At 33.8% G+C, this 13,137-nt stretch overlaps 1 protein-coding gene across 1 annotated transcript; it reads right to left on the bottom strand.

Annotated features, from left to right (window-relative positions):
• Nucleotides 1-995: 995 nt before the first annotated feature.
• LOC149536928 (uncharacterized) lies at nt 996-12,859 on the bottom strand. The gene is made up of 5 exons (XM_089805887.1): nt 11,486-12,859; nt 11,274-11,353; nt 2,340-2,418; nt 2,012-2,239; nt 996-1,897 (listed from the first exon to the last, which is right to left on the bottom strand). The coding sequence occupies exons 1-5, from the start codon at nt 11,546-11,548 to the stop codon at nt 1,454-1,456; spliced, it is 894 nt and encodes a 297-aa protein (XP_089662013.1). The 5' UTR covers nt 11,549-12,859; the 3' UTR covers nt 996-1,453.
• Nucleotides 12,860-13,137: the final 278 nt, after the last annotated feature.

The following is a 13,137-nucleotide window of genomic DNA, read 5'->3' as shown; positions in this document are numbered from 1 at the left end:
ACTCTTCTATTGTGCAGTTTCACAAACAATTAATATAAACAATTATTTAATAAGACCTATTAATGCATTAATGAAAAAGCATGTAGAGACAGATTGAGACACAATTAACAATTAATATAAATAATTATTTAATAAGGCCTATTAATGCATTAATGAAAAACATACATAGGGACAGATTGAGACACAATTAACTGCTCTACAAATGAGTATGACCAAAGTACATTTGGTTTCAAATAAAGAATGATAGCATGTATGTAAGTGAACTGGAAGCGGATAATCTGTAAGTGAACTGGACGCGGATAATCTGTAAGTGAACTGGAGGCAGCGAATATAACTAACTTTGAATTTCAACAAAAAGAATTACTCTTCAATTCCATGTAAGATAAACATCAGCTTCTCTGTTGTGGTCATACCACTTGTTCACCTTGTCATCATTTAATTTGACAAATTGGATTCAAGAATGATATTAAGAGATTCTTGATGTTGATTATGTTCGTAGAGGAGAGGATTCAAGAGCTAAGCATCATAATTTTACACTTTTCAAAATCTAATGTGAGAATTTCAAAAAATCACTCCCAATTTTTTACAGCAGCTTCCTTGGCAAGTCTGCTACTTATAACTACAGCTTTGAGGACTATGTCATCGAATATGATGTCACATCAAAATGCTTTTTGCCAAGTTGTTCAAAGAGACCCAAAAAAAGTGAGACCGCGCCAATTCATGTTTTATTAGTGCACTGATGTGGCATCACATGATTTATTGCTTTATAGAATCTAAGGAATACATTTCATTCAATTATGAATAGTCATCAACAATGGTAACAATTTTGAAGTCATAAGTGTTGGTGCAATATTGTCAAATCAACAAGTACTATCACGACTATTCAATAACACTCAACTATTGGGAACTCCACCCTAAAATATCTTATAAGCATATCAAGCATCAAGGCTTGCTGTCATTTCCACCAATTAAAACACAACAGTTTATGCTCAATATTAAGCTGCAATAGTACCCAGGTTTAGCATTATGAGTTGCAAAATCTGTGTAGTGCATATTTACAGGATAGTTGAATTGGCTGGCTTTCAACTAGTGTCCACCAATTCCTAAATTGAACACACAACCATCCTTCTTGACAACCATTACGAGAGAATCTCTGCCTTAATCCTATAATTGTTTGAGAAATGAACTACAGTAGTGACTAATCAGTTTTAAAGAGCAACTACATGACTATGAAACACTTCACAAAGCTTTGAAGTAAAGGGAAAAAACAGCCACAGGTAATATTTCATTAATAAACCATACAAATCAAATTTGAGATCGGTCAGTAACTTTGCCAAATATCACTCCAAGGGGAAAAAGCACAACACAGTGTTAAGGAAAACAAAAGTTATTACTTCCCCTCCAATGTTCTGCAATGAAGATGAGTTTATTGCAACTGGCTGCACCCTGTTCTTCAGAAATAGATATGTTGAATAATCTTTGCAAAAGCTGAGAAAGCTATACACAGCATAAGAAATTCAGAAATCCGGATTCCTCGAAATGATTCCAGTGGAAAACCCAGATCCCACCATATGTGACGAAGTCCATTACCTATGTGATAGCAAAATGCTAACAGAGTAAAATTGAACAAGCTTAGAGTCAATTTTGGAAAATCAACAGCGAATGTAGATAGGTATAGGCTAGGAAAAGTAAGGCATAATGGACCTATTTCCACGACAAAGAGGAGACCAGACAAAAGTACAGCAGTTAAAAATGCTCCAGAGATTCTATTAAAAATTGAATAGGTTGAAGTAAGTTGTGGCTCATAAATACTAAGATGAGGTGATAATGGACGATTAATGTTCTTTTTGGGGTTTACCACATTTTGCATTGTGGCATCACCATTTGTGGCTATTCCCTACAAGAGAAATAAATGTTAAAAAAAGTTAAGAGAAGAGCGCCACTTTTTCATAATAAATTAAACATGACAAATTAACAATATTAATTTTTCATGGCAACTACTCCTAATTACCTCAACTGTTCCACCAACACTGGAAAACCCAGCAACTCTTCCAGCAGCATTGACAGCCTGCCTCTGCATATTACTAAAATAAGAAGCACCATTTACAACACTCCTTCCAATATATGATTCCGCAGCTCCTTTCATCTTTCCTGTAAGAAGTGCACCAGTTTGACAGGCCAAATACTGTTGTCCATTTGTTTCAAACCAAACATGGCTATTTGGAGATTTTCCAGGAACCTGCAGGTCAGGGTTATCTTCCAATTTATATCATCTCAAAATTTTGCAACCAATGTGTATTGAAAACTCACAATTTTCGAGAATGTCAATTGAAACTTACATTTCCCTCTGTTATTCCATTGTGCGACTTAGTGTTAACAAGATCCACTCCAACGATGTCACTTGCAGATCCCTTTGAACTGACAGAAACTGGATGAGTACACTTAATCATGAAGACTAAGCTAATCATATGAAACTCAATTTTTTTAATTATCTCAATATAACTATATTAATGCATAAGGCACTGATAAGGTTGGGTATGACTAATGGTAAGGTGGTGAGAGTTCAGTTTAGTTTGACATTGTTCAAAATTCATCTTTTGCACAAGCTGTGAAATACATCTAAAAATAGACAGCGGGTGATACTTGAGGTATTCAACATCAGATTTTAAAAATACATCCACCATTTCTGACTTCATGAGATATACAAAGTCTGGCAGCAGTTACCAATACAAAAATAGATGATAGAACGAGAAAGGTTATGCATCTCAGAACCTGCATGTTGATGAAACCTAACAGTTGAAGTCCAAGGATGCTCATAATTATTTCATTAGATCCATTCCAGGGAAAGCCAGCAGTAGCTTGACTCTTGGCAAAAGGAAGAATGAGAAAATGTGGCCAATAATTCCATGACCATTTGTTAAAAACACCAAAACTGAATCTATTAAAAACCGGACTGATATTTTGTTTTGTTGAAGCAGGTGTTTTGTGGTAGATCAAATGTAGGGTGCATCGATGACAAAGAGAACAATGAGTCCAAAGCATGCTGCAATTTTTTTTATAAGAAAAAAAACATTTCTGTCGTATCATTATGGTGGCTCTTGCTATGAATATCATATGCCCTGTCATTTCTCCTTGGTATTTCCTATCCTAAGGAGCCCATACAAAGAGGTAATGCTTTTCTGTGTTATTTGCTCTCACGAGGCTTACAGACAGCATAAGTATTCTTATGTAACGTTGCACAGGCAGCTGAGACGCACAGATGTATTCTGGAAAAATGATTTTGTGCAATTTTAATCTTACTTTTTGTTAATTCTAAGAGGGATCACTTATCTTTTACACTTATCACAAAATCTTGTAGCTTTAATAGCCATATCATAGGCTGGCAGGATCGGAGCTCTGATACCATTTGTAATGTCCCCTGCCAGAACACTAAATTATTTATTATGGATATTTGCCATTCCCATTTTGACATACTAAAGATTTTTATTATTTCTTCATCTCTGAATGGTGATTTCTCAAAGTTTTTTTATTTTACATGTTTACTCTTTCATTCTAAGAGTCACGTCTTTACATAAATAATAATTATAATAATTATAGTATATTGATAATATAATTATATTAATAATATAGTTTATATCAAATACATTAGTATTAGAATTATTACTTTAATGCATAATATATTTACTTTATATATTTAGATTATTAATTTAAATAGTATATTTAATATTAATATATTATGCAATGATTATAGCAATATTATAAATCTAACATTATTAATATTTTATCATTATTTTATTTATTTATTATTTATCCATACATATGAATTCAGGGATATCACAGTCCTCTCCTCTCAGATTTTGCTTGATTAGATTAAGCTGAGAAGGAAGATTAATGAGCTGAATAATCAAACTGATTCAGCTAAACAGGCCCCTGCTGGAGCAGACAGACCCAATGAGAACAGATAAAGGCTACGTAACATCATTAACAAGTTGGTCAAGGATAACGACATACCCAATATGGTGGTAGTTACAGAGAATGTGCCTGAAATCAATGCTGGTAGGACTCCATGTCTTATGATTAGTGCAGCCCCACGTGCTCCAGCCCTACCATGGAAAGCTCTAATGAACAATTCAGCAAATGTGATCAGAGATGGAGCACTTAGGCTCAAACTGTCAGATGGCTATCTTCCATGGGCAGCTTGGTTTTAGGATTAAGTGTAATTGATCTTTATTTTGTTTTGTCTATTTTGATTGGTCCAATGTTATAATGGATGATCTGACTGGGCCACAGATCGACTTACTTAGTATGTTTATTCTGTAAACTGTGGTTGGTATAATAATACTCATATGATGTAGCAGCCTTTCAATTATATCTAATAGGAAAAAAAACATCTTATAATTATTTTATTCATTTATTATTTATCTATATATATGAATTCATGGATATCACATTGTAAATCTTTGACAACGCATCCCGCCTCGACTGGCCGAGGATTACATCGTGGAGCTCAATCAAAGTTAAATTTGTATCTGTTGCAATGATTGGCAAGCTACATTGAGATATGATTGGTAAGCTTGATTAGAGTTTTTCAACAGGGTTAAGGTCATGCTATGTGATTAGTCGTTATGTGATCAGGAGGCATTACATGGGTAATGTCATGAGAGATTCTTGGTATATACACTGTTGTTTAAGGGCTGCTATCTAGAGGTTTGTGGTGATTACATTTGGTCATTTTTTTTTATCATTAATATTTCACTTTTTGATTGGAGCTACGAACAAGTGAGGCCACAAGTCTGGGGAATCTCATCCCCGAATCCAACATCCAAGACATATGAGCACATAAGCCCAGCAGGGACACCAAGCGTGAGGGGTACAACCAGCGCACTCAACGTGGGTCCAACACAGGGTCCATGAGCACTCCTAGCTCAACGACAATCTTGAAAGTTGACCACTGTCATCTCTATCTCCATTGGCAAATTGGCCTGATTACCATAATCTCCATCATCATTACTTTGCCGTACACATGCACCAAGCCATCACCACACACGACAATCAGGACAGGCCCAACCAGTATCCACACTGTTTGGGCCACGCGGGGATTTGAACCTTAGTTGTACCATTAATAGTGCAACCACATCACCATTACACCACAAGGTGATCCCCATTTGGTCATTATTGTGATAGGAGTTGGCGGTTACAAAAAAGTTTGATAACAGGACTAATATGTGTGCCAGCAAAGAAGAGTTATGAAGTGTTCATCTATGTTGTGAGTTGAGGTGATCGATCTCAATATGTATAATGATCAGAATAGAACAGTTGAGTTAAACATGGGTATGAAACATTCTCATTATTTTAAAGAGATTGAGGATTGAGTTGCAGTCACCGAATGATCATCAAGCTGCATCATAAAATTCATATCATGTTCTCATGGTGTCATAATGCAGACATATTAGTTAAAGTTGAATCAAGAGCATATAGTGCAAGTTTTTGGTTTCTGGTGCTGTGGTGGCAGAAGTAAAGCCGTATGGCTTGTCAAGAGATCAAATGTGCAGAAGCTTTGATGTGACTATAAACATTATTATTTCAAATATTAATGTTCCTAGGCGTCAATGTGATTTTCATGGTCACGATTAACATCAAATTACACACTTCAATGTATGCAGATATGATGTTCTAGTTTTTGGTATTTTCAAATTCTAACGGTTGTGTTTGGTGGGTACAGAAGTTGAAATGACTCTATGGATTTGGGAAAATTTGTTAGTCAAGAAACAATGATATATGGAAAGACATGATTAACATATAATGGCTAGCAAACGGTTATGATATATTATATGTTAATTCAGTTCTTAGATGAATATACTTCTTTAATGATTTCATAGAGATAGAAATTGACAGAAGCTTGTTAGACTACAACTGGTTATTGAGTGGGATGAATACTGCAGTAAGTCCTCTGCAAAAAGAGTTTAACTTAGTTAATGTATGCAGATTGAATGACATGTAACTGCTGTAATAAAATTGCAACGATGATGTTTGATCAGCGAGGTTGGTTGGAACAAGATTGTGAATAACAAAGTTATGTTTTTCTTCCTGTTGACATTGTATGGAGTTCGGAGCAAAGTATTAATGTGATGTCTTACCGTATGTGAAAGAAGGGTTTTATGAAATGCATATAAATAGAGTAACTCTCTGATATGATTTTTGTTCTAAATCTTTATAAGGGATTGGTGGTCCTTGATGTAGGTGCTTCTAAAGTTTTTAAGGGGTTGATGCTTGTTAGAGTGGGTGCTCCTAAAACTTGTAAGCAGTTGGTGCTCTGAATTTTGCCAGTGAAGCCTAATAAAATTTGCTTATATTGGTTTTTCACCCTTTTAAGGGGTTTCCACTCAAATATTGGTGTTATGGTATTATACTGGCATCTTGAATCTCTTGATTGTTTCATCTAATGTTGTTGATGTGGCTCTATGATCTGCTGCAAATGTTAATATTATTATGATAAAGTTTTTACTGATTAAGAGTCTCTTTATTTATATAGATCATTGATTCATCCCCTCCCCTATTAGTGATCCTAGTATTCCAATAGTATCTCCCTTCTCGAGGTCTCTTCCACCTAGTCCCAATTCTCTTGTGTGGCTCACTAGTAATATTCCCATGGGGTCTCATGGATATGGTCATAGAAGGTGATGATCAAACAATGGAATAATGTTCAAGGTTGAGTCTCTTCATGTGCAAGGATGATTCCAACACCTTGGTGGACATGGGGCATCAACAAGGCATTTACAAGTCATTCATCAAGCTAGCAAGGAGTTTTAAGGTTGGAAATAAAGATGGAAAATGGAGTTGCAAGTGCAATAACTTACAAGGGAAAGGATTGTGAGATGCCTTGCTTACATTTTTGCTTGCAAAATGATTCAATGTTTCATAATAAGGTGTTGTTTATGTGATGATCAACGTTGTAATCCAAATTTGTTGGAAATCTCAACCAAGAGTGGTGATCGATTTGTATACACATCTATAAGGAAAGTTAGGATCTAAATCAAGTTCAAAGACAAAGTGATTGCAAGAGAAGATGAAAGTCTACAAGTTCAATGTAATGAAGGAATATCTGGGCCAAGACAAGATAATAACTACTTCAAGTACACAGAATTTCAAACACAACTCAACGAGAAGATTTCCAAAAGGAAGGAGGGTGAAGAAGTGGAGTTGACACAAAGATTGCTAGATAAACGTGCTGAGGTGATGTCCATTCATCTTTAAACCATTCAGAGGATTCCCACAGCACATGTCTAAGAATAATCAACCAAGTTGTTCCAAGTGTACATGTGGATTGCATTTGATGCTTTACTGCAGTGAATTTTCTCATTGGTTCATCCTCAAGTGGATATGTATCTCACAGCAATACAATTTTCTTATTGGATAATATTCAATGCTTGTAGGTGGTAGTTGGATTAGGGTTTTATTGATTAATTTGAGTCATTGATCTGGAATCAATCTAAGCAATTCGTTGTACCTGGAGCCTCTATATAAGGCTTGGTCAAATCATTTGTAATGGGAAATCTTGTGAAATTGATGCTATAATGCTACCAAAGTAATTGTAGATTCATATTGAATGCATCATGAATTACTTGTATTATTTTGGAGTATTGCTACTATTGCATGGTTTCCTATTTTCTTACTTAGAATAGGATTTGTTTATGTTGAGTTGAAGTAGTTGATTAGTTGAATGGAAAATATTATTGTTAATTTATGGTCTAACATAGGTCCATACCTTTTGGTACTTGCTGCATGGAAATAACAATGCATGGTTAGGCTAAACTCATTACAAGCACATAACTTTAAATGAGTGTTAGTTTGGATTGTGCCAGAATTGGATATTTGAGTGCATGTTAGCAATTTGAACTAGAATTGCACTTTCTCGTGTAGTTGTTTAATTTGGCGAAGCAAATGGTTGGTTTAGTTTTATCTCATTATCAATAGTTTCTTGCATTGCTAGAATTAAAGATAGAATTAGGCTATATTCCTAAATCCAATTCCTTTTGCACTTCATGTTATTATAAGTAGTTGAAGAGCTTGCATTTGCATTTAGAAAGGCTGATCTCCCATTGAATGAGTAGGGTAAGTCCGTATGTGGTTATCAACAAATCTCTTTACATTCATCAAGTTATAGTGTAAACCTTAGGGTTGCCTTATTTGATCACACAATCGCCACATTGTTTAGAATACGGAGCTTCCTTGTTTAGGAGGGGATAAAGTCCTTGATATTTTATTCAGCATTTTAGAGTGGTCACAAAACTCACATCAACAAAATTGACACTAGGAGGGCATGAATGAATTTAGTCATGAATGCCGGATTGTATTAACTCATCAAGAAAACAAAGAATCACTAAGAGCAGAAATATCAATTGGAGGCGTTATTTCAAGAACCACCTTCAATTATCACACAACATCAACAAAATTTGTGTTAGGAGGGATTGTTTGAATTTATTTATGGAGATATCAGCAAGTATGAGCTTTCAAAAGTTACATCTGAGAAGTGAGAGATTTCTTTTATGTTAAAAATTTAAATAAATGGAAAATTAGAAAAATCCATAAACAAGAAAAGGTTTCTCAATGAACGGGCAGCAGTTTCATTGTCCAGGTGTTCGTCAAGTTGATATTTCTCAACTCTGGTTGGCTTTCAATGGACATTTAAGTAGTCTAACTGGAATCAATTTGCTAATCCCGTGTAACTTTCTCCAGTTGACTTTTGTTTGGAACCTTCCTCCTTGAAGGCTGTTTTGCCTTTAAAGCAGTAATAAATGTGGACCTTTATTCTGGTTTATTCTTCCTTTCACCTGTGTTATTTTCAAGTCTGCATAGCATAGCTTCTCTAGTTTCCCCTTCAAAACATCAGACCTCTGGGCATGACAATCGTATTATCTATAAACTAACCAAGTTGAAGGAATTTTTTTTCTGGGAAGGTTTTTTAGATTTCTGTAGTCATTATTGAGTGTATTGTCTAACACTTATCTTCTTCAAAACAAAAACTTTAATATTAGTTTAGTCTGAGTAAAAGAGATACAACCTGAACCTCATTTTGCTCCGATCTAATAAAAGAACATTTGATGCACCTTTTGATAAGTTTCTCTGTAATTATTTTGGTTCTAAATTCTGGAAAGATTGTATTATCATTGATTGTGGTCCTTGCCTAGTTTTATTGTTACTTTTTCACCTATGATTTTAAGCAATTTTTTTCACTTTAGACAATTCTAAATTTTTCACAATCTTCAATCAATTTTATGCTTGACAGGGCTCTACAATGGGTATTTCTGAGGATGTTATATGTGAAGCATTGAAGATATTACTTGGTACAAATTAATATAGTAGGAGCTGTTTACTATTATATTTTTCTTGAGTGAGATTTTATATTCTGTGTTATTGAAGTTAGTCTATTTTGATTCAGATTTAAGAAACCATCTTGTGCTGATTCATTGCAAAAGAGGAAAGGAGTGTATGATTAATTTGGGCAATAATGTTTTTAGCTTTCTTTAAAAAGTTGTTTGGATGAGTGGCTAGGTTGCAAAAACAAGATATTAGTGACCCTGAGTATTTATTTAAAAATCTTAATTTCATACCCAGAACATGCTGACAAATTGAATTTACGCAGCATCCTACAAGTTGTTTGGTAGCATGCTTGCCCAAAGTACGGAGTTGGTGCTTGGCATCAGTGTTCGATGAATATCAATGATTTTTTGGGATAAAATCCCAAATAACAGATTTGCAATTTATTGAAAGGTTTAATTTACATCATATTTAGGTCATGGTTATTCATTTCCATTTCTTCATCATCCCAGGGAATCAAATGATGGGAACTTGGGACTCATATTATACATGTAAGAAAGCCCTGTATTATAAAGAATGTAATTTGTTTCTTGTTACATGGAGGGTTTATTATTTTACCAAACTAACCAGGGAAATGATTTACCTTTTCTGGTGTAGTATATGACCTGTAACAACAACATTGCTAATAATCCATTGATTAGATAGGAAGGTTGGCTAATTTAACAATGCTACAAAAGTATGTCCATGGCATCAAAAGTGTGCAACCACTTTGTCTACTTCCTACTAGTTTTCAACTGGGTCTTGTAAATGGGGTTTCATTAGCAGGGAAACCAATGCCAGTTTTGGCTCCAGTTCAAAGAGACTGGTTCACCAATGCTCCATGTATCAAGTCTTGATTGAAATCCTTTTTGGGTTTCCTTGTGCTTGTACCAAACCTTGTGTTTTTACAGCTCTTATGACCATTACATACATTCTGATACCCTCCCTCAATAGGCACATGCTGATACCCTCCCTCAATAGTCACCGGCATTGTACAACATGTATCTCACGGTTCACCATTAAACTTAACAAGTTTGTCTGGTCTAAGTGATTTTGGGAAAGATTATTCTCCAAATGGCAAGGGTGGGAATATTACACAACAAGAATTTCAACCTCAAGAGTAAAAACAACCTACTCAAAAACTCACAAAGAAAAACTTTACCACCCCTTGAGAAAATGCTCTCAGATAACAATAGTCATCACAAGATCCAAAGATAGCAGCGACAAGATACCTCATACAGTTAATCATTACAGCTAATAAGATTGCCAATTGGCAAGGTATGATGAAGGATGTTAAAATTCAAAGTTGCAAGCAATTTTCCCCCTTGAACAAATTGACAGCGAGTATAAACTTAAAGCTGTAAACAATCATCGTCAACTTCAGCCTATCACAGAAAAACATAACATCATACTCGCACCAATGGATGCACTTAGAAACCCATGGAGTTGAAAATTTTTAAGTTATTCCCTGTCGCCTCAAAATTAATTAAAATTCAAATAAAAGAATCCCAATCATCCAGATTTTTCACACAAAAGCCTAATTAGATATAGTTTCAGTCAATATTTTTGCATCCCAGATGAATTGGACAAACCCTCTTGTTAACTGGCAGACTTGGGTTTTACAGTTCACGAGCTTCAATGATTTCCCCCCCAACTAGGTAGATCGCCTAACGCAACCACAGTATTACTCCTAAAATTCTTTCTGTACAGTTTAGATTCGATGACAGCCCACCAACAACCGGAGATTAGGCTAGCATCTGAGGTCTGAGTCTTTATAACCGAATTAAAACGTATTCAAATTACAGAATCATAAAAGATTTAATACATATGCTCTCGCCCACCACTGATTTCTACATGTTTTCCATTTGCAAATAATTTATTTATAAAATATTTTAGCTAGCAATAAATCAACCAACCTGAAGGCCCTTGCAGCAGTAGTCCACCCTCGAACAAATGGGGTATCTCCGCACAAGGCTCCATTTCTCTGAGCAGCAAACTGAGATTCCAGCAAACATATACACAATGTAAAAAAAACTGAGAATTTGGGGGGTTTTACATTTCGCTTGAAAATCAGATGTTCAAAAAAAAACATAAGAGCTTTAGATGGATGAAAAGGAATTTTGAAAACCTGAGATAAACCAAATGCTAATTGATTGGTCTCAGATCTCCTGAAAATACGTGCCAATGCCATTCTTCGCGCTCCTTGGACAAGCTTATAGAAAAAGATGATTGAGGATACTAGAGAGCTGAAATGAAGTGTGTCGCAGAGGAATCTGGTAAATAAGTGCGTCGTGTGCACAGCACAATAATTAAATATAATAAGTTGCAAACCTAGAGATGGCAGGATGATTAGGCACCGGCTACGGCCAAGTAGCTTGTGCCATTTAACATAACTTCCGTCTTCTCCCGTTATACACGGATGGTCCCATTTTTCCTGTCTGTGATATGTGGTTTCAAATACTCTCCCCTCACTTTTTATAAATTTAACATTGAAGTAGTAACTTTTTAATTATTAAATGTTTAATTTTATGAATTTTTTTAATTAAAATTAAAAATGAGATATTTATTATTGATTAGAAATTTTAGTTATTTGTAGTTATCATTTGTATGGTAAATTTTGAGATCAATTGTAGTGTAATTTTTTCTATTCAATATTTATGAATCTTTATAAGTACTTTTATTGTATTTACTTTGTCCTAGGCTAAAATACTATTGTAATCACTCAAGTTATTAATCTTTTCAATTTCTACCAATTAGATAGAAGTATTTTTATTTTACATTTAAAGTTATAAAATTTGCAATGTTTATATGTGAGAATTTTAATTTTTAAATTTGTTAAAATTAATTTCCTTCCACTTGATTGGTTCATATAATTTAAGTCTAATATATGAAGATTATAAGAAAATTAATTAATAATAAATATCTAATGATTTTTCAAAATTAAATACTTATTATTATTTTTCAAAATATTTTTAAAAGGTGTGTATATTTAAATATGTATTCTAATGTATTAAAACTTATTTTATTTTGTGTTTATTCTTTTCTTAGACAATCTATCTCTAAACAATTTGGGAACTCAAAACCCTTTTACTTATAATAAAGAACTTTCTTAGTTTAATACACAATATTTATACATATATAAATGATAAAAAGAATATTTTAGCAATAAATATAAAATTATTTAAATTATACATACGTGTACATATATCCATTTTCAATATTGGCAGTATAAATTTGTTTAGTAATATATAAATTTTGATTACTAAATCAATAATTTGAGGAAATTTCTTCATTTTAGCTAACATGACTAAAATGGATTAAAAGTTTATGATTTGTAAATAAATCATTATTTTATTTTCTTTTAATTTAATTTATACTTCACATTTAAATTGATATTGACAATTACTACTTCTCTCTTTCTTTGACATTAATTTTTTTTTGTTTTCATTGCCTATATTAAGAAAATTAATATTATAACTAAGTTGAATAATAACATTACATTCACACAAGAGGCAAATAGCTAACATTGTTAAGTCTTCAAAAACTCTGCTCTGAAATCATGACGAAAAAAGCGAAATCATTCACCAATCTCAGTCGCGCCTTTTCAAAATTAACAGCATACCAGTGGAAGAATACTCTTCAATCCCCCTTGGCAACCAGAAATAAATTTGAAATCCTCACGCAGTCGAAATCAAAGGAAGAAGAAAATGGCAAAACTATCAAAAATAGCTTCGAATCATTTGTACAACTACATACAAATCGAATCAAGGAAATCCGCGA

Source organism: Cupressus sempervirens, chromosome 10, assembly GCF_028749045.1.
Source record: "Cupressus sempervirens isolate cs-2001-9-10 chromosome 10, ASM2874904v1, whole genome shotgun sequence".
Taxonomy (NCBI): Eukaryota; Viridiplantae; Streptophyta; class Pinopsida; order Cupressales; family Cupressaceae; genus Cupressus; species Cupressus sempervirens.
This window is presented reverse-complemented; position numbering and strand designations above follow the sequence as displayed.

What these genes read in the sequence shown, in the direction of transcription:
- LOC149536928 (XM_089805887.1), bottom strand. Translation starts at nt 11,548, where the DNA reads ATGGCATTGGCACGTATTTTCAGGAGATCTGAGACCAATCAATTAGCA. An exon ending in TAGCATTTGGTTTATCTCAG is followed by an intron (nt 11,354 to 11,485) that starts GTTTTCAAAATT and finishes CTGGAATCTCAG; the next exon opens with TTTGCTGCTCAGAGAAATGG. An exon ending in ACTGCTGCAAGGGCCTTCAG is followed by an intron (nt 2,419 to 11,273) that starts GTTGGTTGATTT and finishes AGTTTCTGTCAG; the next exon opens with TTCAAAGGGATCTGCAAGTG.